General features: G+C 50.1%; 1 protein-coding gene across 1 annotated transcript; it reads left to right on the plus strand.

Annotated features, from left to right (window-relative positions):
• The first annotated feature begins 165 nt into the window (after positions 1-165).
• Positions 166-7,935, plus strand: HDHD5 (haloacid dehalogenase like hydrolase domain containing 5). Its single transcript, XM_066549750.1, has 8 exons — positions 166-246; positions 329-529; positions 700-812; positions 1,595-1,688; positions 2,048-2,084; positions 2,452-2,626; positions 2,931-3,119; positions 3,719-7,935. Exons 1-8 carry the CDS (start codon positions 166-168, stop codon positions 4,074-4,076), a joined length of 1,248 nt encoding a protein of 415 aa, XP_066405847.1. The 3' UTR covers positions 4,077-7,935.
• The last annotated feature ends 2,727 nt before the right edge of the window (positions 7,936-10,662 follow it).

The raw sequence follows: 10,662 nt of genomic DNA on the forward strand, positions 1-10,662 counted from the left end.
GGGTAGAGCCCTTCCCTGGCAGCACCATTGCCCGCAGCCGCGTGTGGGCAGCCCGGCAGGGCTCCGGCCGCTCCCCGCGGGCCGGCAGCGGCGGCGTGCCCGGGCCGCAGGGGCGGACGGGAGCTGTAGTCCGGGCGCGGCGGGAGCCCGAGGCGGCCGGGGAGGATGGCGCTGCGCGGCTCGCTGCGGGCCGGCCGGGCGCTGCTGCGCGCCCCGGGGCCGCCCGCCCGCGGGCTCTGCGGCCGGGTGCGTGCGCGGAGGGGCGCGGGGCGGGCGCGGGGCGGGCGGGGAGGCTCCCGGCTGACCGTGCCCTCCGCTCGCCTTGCAGCCGCCGGCCTTCGGGTTCCTGTTCGATGTGGACGGCGTGCTGGTGCGGGGCAGCCAGCCCGTGCCCGCCGCCCGCCGCGCCTTCCAGAGGCTGGCGGACGGCGGCGGGCGGCTGCGGGTGCCCGTGGTGTTCCTGACCAACGCCGGGAACTGCCTGCGTTCGGACAAGGCCCGAGAGCTGTCCCAGGCGCTGGGGCTGCAGGTAACGCTGACGGGGCGGCGGGAGGGAGCCCGAGCGATCCCGGCAGGGCAGCACCGCCAGTGCCCGGCCTGGCCGCGGCCCAGGGGCTGCAGAGGGGCAGCTCCAGAACCGCCGGGAGAAGGGGACAGGTCCTACCTGCGGGTCCCAGCCGGGCTCCCTCCGTCCCGCAGGTGTCTCCGGAGCAGGTGATCCTGTCCCACAGCCCCCTGCAGCTCTTCAGCCAGTTCCACCAGAGGTACATGCTGGTGGCCGGGCAGGGGCCCGTGCAGGAGAACGCCCACAAGTATCCTTTGTGCCTGGTGGTGCTCTGTGTGCCCTGCTAAAGGCTGCTGCTCCTGCCCCAGCCCCAGCCCTGGCACGCTCTTGCTCAGCTTCTGAAGCACAAGGAGACACAAAGGTCACCGGGCTTACCTTATGGGGCAGCGTCCTTATGGACAGGCTCAGGTGCTGTTGATGTCCATGGTGGTCACTGCCTGGCTCACCTGTTTGGTGTTTGGCTTCTCACGCTCATGACTTCTCCTGTGATTGCTGTTCTCTTGATGGGATGTGAGCATGAGGACTCCGTCAGCTTTAGGTGTCTCATTTTTGAGATAAAAGTTGTGCTCCTCCCGTTCTTCCATGGCAAAACCCATTAAAGGTCACTCCCAACTGTCCCATGGATGAGGTTTTCCCCAGAATCTGACAGCAGTTGAAGGAACTGAAATATGATGGGGCTTTGAGCAGTCTGCTCCTCCTGTGGATGGCTGAAGCCAAGATGCCCAGGTGAAAAGCATGTGTGGTACTTGATTTAGCCCATTTCATACTCCTCTCGTGCAGATGATCTTTCCCTACTGTGATTTTTTAGCATTTGAATGCTTTAAGAGTTTGATTGTACAATGTAATTAACAGAAGGTGTTTTTGTCTGGCTGAAAGCTTATACTTTACCACACTGCTCTGTTACTAGGACTTGCATTCCTTAATCCTGCAGATGCTTCTGCAAGTAACTTACAGAAAAACTGTCACTTAAAAAAAAAACCAAAACCAAACAAGCCAGTCTCCACAACATTCCTTGATGGTCTGAACTAGCCTGGGGTTCAAGCACGTGGTCACCATAGAGGCCCTGAGGAAGGCGTATCCCCTGTTGGACATGGTGGACCTGAGCCGCAGGCCGAAAGAGCTGGTAATTTCCTGAAGCATCAGCAGAAGGGGTGATCTGGGGCAGGGTGGTCACAGCACACAGCAAAGGGACAGGGCAGCTGTCACTGAGGTCCCTCAGCAGGAGCCTGGCACTGGCACTGAGCAGGCAGCCCCTCTGCTCTTCCCAGTGTTGGCTCCTGCAGGAAGGGCAGTGACTCTCCCCTCTCCTGTCTCTGCCTTCCATTGCTGCTCCTTGCAGTGAGGGGTAAGATGGTTTGGTTGGCATCTCCAGCTCTGAGACAGGAGTACAAGATCTGTGAAATCCCATCTGGGATGAGGGAGGCGGAAAATATTAGCATTAGGTTTTGCATTACTAATCCAGCCTTCCTTTTTTTCTGGCAGCCTCCTCCTCCCCCCACTGGCTTCCCCACTATAGAAGGTAAGCAGAGGCCTGTGTTTACATATGAGCAGCAAGCAGAGCTAAGAGCAAGGCAGGCCAGCTGGGCTGGGAGCTAATGATGTGCTGTCAGCTCACTGCTGTCCATGGGCAGCACATGCAGAGGGCACAGCCAGGAGGCAGCCTCACTGCTGGGAAAAGCTGGATCAAAGCAACTTTTCCCTGTGCTGTGTGCCAGTATCTGGAACCAGAGGTGCACATGGTGCAGAGATGTGCAGACTGGAGCCCTGGCACCAGCCATGTTCCACTGGTAGCTGTACCTACCAGGGCAGCCCAGCACAGGAGGGGTTTTGTTAGCAGGTGGCTTTTGGATGCTGTGAGTTTCCAAACAGCTCTCAAAATCTTGCAGGGGTGATTCTGTTTGGCGAGCCAGTGAGGTGGGAGACGAGCCTGCAACTCATTGCTGATGTACTCCTGAGCAATGGGAACCCTGGGGCAGAGCTGCAGGATGTGCCATACCCTCATCTGCCTATCCTGGCCTGCAACATGGACCTCCTGTGGATGGCTGAAGCCAAGATGCCCAGGTGAAAAGCACGTGTGGGATTTGGTTTAGCCCATTTCACACGCCTCTCGTGCAGATGATCTTTTCCTACTGTGTTTTTTTAGCATTTGAATGTTTTAAGAGCTTGATTGTACAATGTAATTAGCAGCAGAAACATGAAAGCTGTATGAGAAATAAAGACTAAAACCTGAAGAGCAGCAAAAGCCAGACCACTGTCTGTGGAGGGGCGTGTGGGCACCATATCCACAACAGGCAATAACCAAGGAGTGCTTGCTGCCTCAGTGCAAGCAATGCTGGCAATGCTGATGACCTCCTTTCTGGGGCAGGTTTGGCCATGGCACTTTCCTTCTCTGCTTGGAGAGCATCTACAAGAAGGTGACAGGCAAGGAGCTGAAGTATGAGGCCCTGATTGGCAAACCCAGCCCCATCACCTACCGCTATGCCCAGTACCTGATCCAGCAGCAGGCAGAGAAGCAGGGCTGGAAGGCTCCCATCCGACGCCTCTATGCAGTTGGGTAAGAGATTTTTTTCCTGCTGGTTTCCTTAGGGAGTTGCAAACTGACTGCTCTTTAGTGGTGGTGGGGTTTTGTTTGTTTGTTTGGGGTTTTTTTCTGACTTTCTTCCATTTTTTTTTCCTCTCTGGATATTTCTAAAGTTAATACCAAAATTCCAATGGTATTTCTGGAGCCTCGCATCCTGGAACAGAGGCTTGCTGGCTTTTTGTATCCTACACAGCAAAGCTGTGGACTAGAGGATGCAGAGTGCACAAAGAGTGACTCAAAGACAAAACTAAGAGACCCAGATGTAGCACTGTTAGCTCAGTTTGGCCAAACACTTTGGGCAAATAATCCAGGGATATGATCCAGTCATGGCTGAAACTGCTCTGGGTGCTTGGGATGTGCTGTGTCCCCTTTGAAAGATGCACATGTCCTGAGCAGGGCTCACTGGCCTACTCCAGCTGCTCCTCTTGATGTTAGCAACTATCTCCCACCCCTTCCTCCTTCAGTGCTGTCTCAATCTCAGTCCCCCAGACCCAGAGGGCTTGTTTATCATTTCTGAGCCCATTCTCATGGGCTTGTTTCTCCTTTCTGTTTCACGCTGTGACCTTATCCAGGGATAACCCCATGTCTGACGTCTATGGGGCAAACCTCTACAACAACTACCTCAAGTCAGCTCAGCAGAACCAGGCCCAGGCTGGGCTGAGGAGGAGCCCACAGGCAGCCAGTGCCCAGGCTGAGTTTTCCCTGGAGCTGAGGAATGACTGCAACAACTCAGTGGAGAGCTGTGAGTCCATCCTGGTCTGCACTGGGGTGTACCGCCCCGACAGCGCCGCTCCCAAGGAAACAGAGGAGACAGTGTTCCATGGACACCGGGACTTCTGCTTCGACCCCAGCCTGCTTCAGGCATCCCACATAGTGCAGGATGTGGATGAGGCTGTGCAACTTGCTTTTAAGAAAGAAAACTGGAGCTAGGGGTTCAGACAGGTGTGCCTCAAGATCTGCTGTAAGGGGTTTTATGTACCGGAAAGAGGGGAAGAACGGGGAGGGACCTGGGGTGATTTTCTAATCTAGCTAATGTTTAAGAAAACTCCCTGTTGCAGCACTAAAAGCCCCTTAATTTTTTTAATACTCGTCTGCCCAGAGAAAGTCTGCCCACAGACTTTCAACTGTGACTGCACATTGCTGCCAGCCATAATTGAGCCATAATGGAAACAGGGTATAAGGAGTAGGCTTGTCCCAGCAATCCCAGTTTTGTTCAGCTCCCACAGCTCATTCTTTTCCACACTTTGAGTGCAAAGATCAGGGGAGCCCACCCTCCTCTTTGTGGGGTGTTTGAGGGCAAAGCTCTTCCCCACACAAGGAGCCAGCATCAGCCATTTGTAGAATGTGCTGTTTGTCCAGGCTGTGACTCGAGCACACCAAAAGCTGGGCTGTGATGGCTCCATGCCAAGAGAAGGCTTTAAGTCTTAACATTCTCCTCGTGAAGAGTAAGTGCCTACAGACTTTAACAAATTCTCTTTGCCTGGGGATTTGCCACTGCATCACTGTCAGCCTGAAACAAAGTTCTGTTTTGCAGTCATCTGGCAGCTGTGGAGAGGCAGAGCCCCTCAAAGGAAGCTTCAGTAGCCAGAGCAACTTGCTGCAGGGCTGAGGTGAAAGTTATATTGTTCCCTCCCCCCTATTTAGCATTCTGTGAACACCCCTGCCTTTTCACATCCCACCAGGGAGCCAGCAGCCTGTGCTCAGCAGCAGAGGAAACCACCACAGAGTTTGAATTGGCAGAGTTGTCTTTGCCCAGAACTCAGTGCCGCAGCAAGAGGCTTTTTTGGCACCCACTCTGATCCCAACTGTTGCAGGGAACATCCACCTGCTCCAGCTGGCACAGCTTCCAAGAGGGGCCCTTCTTTGGAACAAGGGCCAAACAAAAAGAGTCGCAGTCCACCTTTGCTCCTTCCTTGCATGCAAAGATTCAAAGAGAAGATCAATCAGGCCAGGATGGTACCAGAGCCCCAGATCCCCAGGCCTGATCTTTTAGAATACAAATGTCTGTGTCTTCCAGTTCTTTTGTTCCTCTCATCCCTCATGTGGTTTGCAGCTCAGGGATACCCCATACAGTCTGACCTCTGGTCCCTCCTCTTTCTTTAACATGCAGGTAGAGTCCCCCTAACATGAATCAGCAGCTGGGACTTGCCTGCCCAGGAACATTTCCCCAACACCATGCACCTTCTATTGCCTCTGTTCTCCTAGCTCTCCTATCCAGAGAAAGATAAGACTTGTGTCTCCATAGACATTCCAAAGAAAATAAGCAAAGTTTGCATGAGAAATTAATGTGGAAGATTGGGCTTAGCAAGGAGTGTCTTAATTCCAGAGGAGCACTGTGATTTTAGAAGCACAAATCAGCCTGTGTATATGATGAAATGCCTTGGAGCCAACACAACTGACTTGATTTTCCTAATTACACTCAGCTCACACCACACTGAGGTATCAGAAATGGGTCTGCTCTGCCTCTTCTTTCCTCCTTCCTGCTTTTCCAGGCAGCTCCATACACAGGGTGCAAACATGTTCTGCACAGAAGTTTGAGTTCTTGATTCAAGTCTCAGCATCCGTGTGCACTGAGATTCTGCTCCAGCTGCTCTCCATCCTCTCAATACCCATCTGTCTTCTTAGGAAGGTCATTGCAGCCTAGGCTCAATTCTTAAGTTGTGCCAGGCTCTGTGTGTGAGGCAGATCAGGTGCTCTTTCAGTTATCCAGGCAAAAGAGTTCCTTCTCTGTTTCTCTATCCTTCCCTTCCTGAATAGGAGCAGAAAAACACCTCTTTGCATGTGTTTCCCTCAGTGAAATCCACAATGGGAAGCAGTTTCTTCCGCTCTTACCATTACTTGGGGTAAGACAAGAATTGCTTGGCTGCTTCTAAAAGCAGCTGTAATGGGAGGAACACAGATTTGAATCCTTTTCCTTTCACTGCAGAGAGAAGGAAATTACCATTTCATCTCGTTGCACAAAATAAGGGCTTGTCTCCAGTTCCCAGAAGAGCAGGCACAGGGAAGGACTTGGGATATAACACAGGGAAGGTCCTTTAGCTCAGCACCTCTCCAGAGTCACAGCTGTACTGTGCACCCAGCCTGCAAGGCCTGAAACTGGAGCCCAAACCCCATTTACTCACAGGATGGCTCCAGTGTCCCTCAGCCTCCCTTTCCAGAGGTGCCATCCACTGCAGAAAGAGGAACACTCCCTTTCCTTGCAGTGCTTGCTGACTTGGGTGCTGACTTTCCTGGCATTCCTGGGAATGGTGCTCATAGCCAGACCTCAGGGAGGTGTTTGCTGGCAGGAAGAAGGAGCCACACCTCCAGCGTGGTGAGTGCTGACTGCAGAAATGCTGAGGTCTGTCCATCTGCAGCCAGCCCTTTGTTCCTTGCTGGAAGTGTGGTGCCAGTTGCTCAGAGAAAAGGTGCTGCTGAACCACTGTGCCCTGAGGGCTGTGGCACCTCTTCCAAGGAAGGAAGAGGTTTGCCTTTGCACAGAGAGGGAGCCAGGCATCTCCATCGTTGGAATAGCAGCAGAGGTGAGCTGACTGATGTGAATCTGCTTCAGATTCCAAATCTGCTTTTAGCTCTGGATCAGTTTAGGTTTTTTTTCCCACCAGTCTTAAAAATGTGTAGGAGGAACTTCAGTGATAAGGAATTTTAAAAAAATGCTTTGCTTGCGAGTTGAAATTGAACAGAAGGGAGGAGAAGGAATCTAGAAATATCTTGTACCCTTTGCCTGATTCATACCAAGTAAGGTTGCATAAAAAACTCTGCTTTGCTGCTCTCTGCACTAATTAGCCAGATAGGCTGCCCTTGGTCTGAGCAATGCAAAGACCTTTCCCCTCTTCCCCTTCTTGGCTCCTTGAAACAGTGCACTTTGTCCAAGTCCCTGCCTGGGAATTGCATGGACCCACTGGATGGAGTAGGAAGTCTGGCTTCTCCAGCTGCTGTTGGACACTGGCTTGATTCTGAGAGGTTTCTGTTAATGGCATTGCTTGGCAGGTCTCCTCTGTTCCATGAGTTGTGCTAGAGTGTTGTACAGGCTTGTAACTTATGTCCAGTTCATTTATGGACATCTCTTATTGCCAGAATTCAGTGAAATCCTTTTTCCTTGGAACTGCAGCTCCCTGGAATTAGCTTCCAGCGTGGCTGGAAGGAAACTCTTCCTTTGTCTCATGTATTGCTCAGATGAGGTGTCTCCAAAGCAGTATTTCTGTTCTTTGGAGCTGTCATCCTTCTGTGCAGATTGTGCAAGGGACCAAGCAGGAGAGGGGACTTCACTGCTGATCCAATACCTTAAGATTTACATGGTGCACTGCCCTGTACAGCAAGCAGGGCAAAGACCTGATCCTAACAACTCCATCTTCCAAAGATGAACAGGTTTTAGTCAAGCCAGAAGGGAGCTTGCAACTGAGGCTAGCAGGAAGGAACCAAGGGATAGACCTTGTTCTGGATCTGAAACCAAGAGCTTTTTTGGCATGCAATAACATGGTGGCCAGAGAAGTCAATTCCTTTCTTCCACAGGACACATGCAGCTGCTAACCTGGCATTCAGGGCATCAGATAACACTGCTGTCCCCTTCCTTCCAGTCCTAACCCTGCCATGTCTTTCCCCCTCCAGGAAATGGTAATGTTTCAGATTGTGTCATGTGCACTGTAGAAGAGTGATTATATATCATTCAGAGAAATCACAAACTGTGATTATTTTAGATTTCATATTAATTTCAATGCAGTTACAGAGTTGCTGCTTTGTTCAACCACATATGTAAAATAATAAAATATGTTTTCTTTGAGATTGATTTTAACTTCCTGTGTGTACATTTAATGGGTATTATCCTGCTCTCTTTCTAATCTTTGCCCTAGAAGATTATTGGGGCAAATTATGTTTACTTTTTCTTGTTTTTCTCCCTGTTCTTCAAAATATTACCAGATTTTCGTGAGGGAACCACCCTGAAAGTTACCCCTTCAGCAATTAACTGGCAAACTTTCAGACTAGAACCAAAAGCTTCCCCTGATTTCAACAGAAAATTCAAAATCCTGCTAGGTGAAACCATCATCTTTAATAATCTAGAAACAGCCAATATAAAAACTTGCATTGTTTTTTATATTTTATCAGAAAGTTTCCCATCTACAAAGTTCACAGCTCACAGGAGGCACATTAGACAGCAAAACAAGTGCGAGGCAGATCCTGAGAACTTGGTGTTGAAAGCAACAATCATAAAGCAGTTTTGGAGGGACTGGACTAGGATTCCAAATTTCAGCAGAGAGAGGATATATATATATTCAGAATATAACTGAATTATATTCTACATCCTGGAGAAGTGACCTACAGCCCCAGCCTCTAATAAATAATGATAAGTGTTAATCAGCCTCCTCCTTTTATCCAGTGCTTTGGTAGTTGGAGCAGTCACCCAAGATAGGGTTAATCAAGGTTTAGTTAAGCAGGGAGAGATCACAACCTGAAGCTCCCAGGTGCTTTTAATCACTACTGTCAGAGCACAAGGGCAGCCTAGGGTGAGGGTGTCCCCTGTAGGAGAGGCTGAGCTGGAAGTTGGAGTCCCCATAGAAATCCTTACCCAGCCCAAGGTGCAGAGTTAAACACTGAAGAAGAACCAACCTGAAGAAAAGGATTGAGAGCCCTGGAGGAGTTTGCTCCCAGGGGAATGCTGTGAGAAATGCCTGCCAGGGTAACCCTTGGGAAGTGCTTGGTCCCTGCTTGCCCTGATACCTTTAGGGGCCTGTCCAAACCCTTCTATTGCCAGGCCTTCCTAACCCCAATTATAAAAGCACAAATCTGTATGGTTTTTTTTTACTGCTGCAGTTAATTTGATGAACACTATGCACTTACAGACCTGCAGAGACCCAGTCTGCAACAGTTTGAAACCCTGCACCAGCAGGGCAGCAATGTGTTCTCTAGGAACCAAGCCTCCATCAAGAAAACACTTAATTCACTGTAACACACCTACTTTTCCTTTTCAGTCATCTAAACTATGAAGAGCTTTCACTTTCTCCTCAAGGTCAGCTCATATGCTAAGACTGAGTAAAGACAAAACACCAAAAGCAAACCCCAAATCCCCTCTCCAAGCCCCCTACCCTGCTACAAGCACGAAAAGAACTGTCTTGGCACTTTCTGCAGGCATTGAAAGCTCTTTGAACCGAAATGTAATTACAAGCAATAGACTGTTAACACTTCAATATCCTTTTGAAGAGGATCTGCTTTCCCTGAACCATAACACCAGGATCAGCAGTTCAGATACAAAGGCTGCATTTGGAAGCCAAGGCATCGTTGAATTTTGGTGCTGGCCAGGTGAAACTTTTTTACATTTATCTGTCACTTCAGCCCTGACCATTTGAATGGGTTAGATAAGTGCAGCACAAAGTGTGTGTCAGAGAATCCCAGAAGCTTCCTTTCCCACACAAAAGGCATTTTAAGTATGGTTGGAGCAGATTATGCTCGAACTCCCTGAGATCAGCTTTGCCTCTTTCCCTCCCACTGCTGCCAGTTTCTGACAGCTTACTGCAGGGTATAATTAGGTATCTAGTTTCTGGTCTTTCTTTCAGGCATGTATCTGCCCTGTTTTTCTTTTTTTTTTTCCTTCCCCCAAGAAATTGAGTCATTATTTTGTTTCCTCCCAAGTTCAGCCCTCAAGAAAGTTTTGCCTTCCCCCAACCGGGGTATTTTTGAGGGCACACTTGTTTCCATTTGCAGTGTACACTAAAAATGGTAGCATTTTAGATATTCAGTATGACTATTGCACAAAACTCTGTCTGCTGTTTCCCTTTAAATATATGTATACACACACATCTCTGTGCATACACATCAATACATAAAAAAGCCAAAAACATAGCTTGGGAGCTACTAAAGAGTAGAATCTATTTATAGTTTAGCTTTTTAATGTTTTAACAGCAATGGTTAAGCACTAACACATCCAAGGACTGCACATTGCATTAAATAACTGGATCACATGGGAAGCATCATCTTGTCATATCCCATCCTACAGTGTGCTACAAAAAGCTCTTCAGTGCTTTCTTCAGTAGAAATCATTTTTCCCCTCATTCCCGTTTTGAAGCAGAGGCACAATTTCTGCTTCCTTTCCTACAAATAAGCTCCTTTCTTATCCTCACCTCTTTGTTTTTGTTGTGTTTGCACTGCTGGAGCCCATACTCAGCCCAAGGAAGCCCTTGAGCTTCCACCCTCCTTCCTTTGTCCCCCCATTCCTTGTCATAGCTCCCCTTGCTGTGCCACCACGAGTTCTCCCTGTTCCCACCTACCTACCTTGGATGCAGGAACCTTCACAGCCCCAGCAGGCATCCTGTGGTGTCTGGAGAACCATTTCCACGAGGCTGCTCTTGCCCTGCTCACACAGCCTCAGCCCAGCAGGCCCCCTGAGCACCCAGCTCCCTCCCAGCTGCCTCAGTTCCCTGATCCCAGCTCCCCACATCACCTGGGTGGCAGGGTCAGAGCCCATTTCCCAGCTCTGCACGCCAGCTGTGGGTGGCAGCCCTCCCAAAGCCCAGGGATCCCCACCCAA

Source organism: Molothrus aeneus, chromosome 5 (assembly GCF_037042795.1).
Source record: "Molothrus aeneus isolate 106 chromosome 5, BPBGC_Maene_1.0, whole genome shotgun sequence".
In the NCBI taxonomy this organism is placed as follows: Eukaryota; Metazoa; Chordata; class Aves; order Passeriformes; family Icteridae; genus Molothrus; species Molothrus aeneus.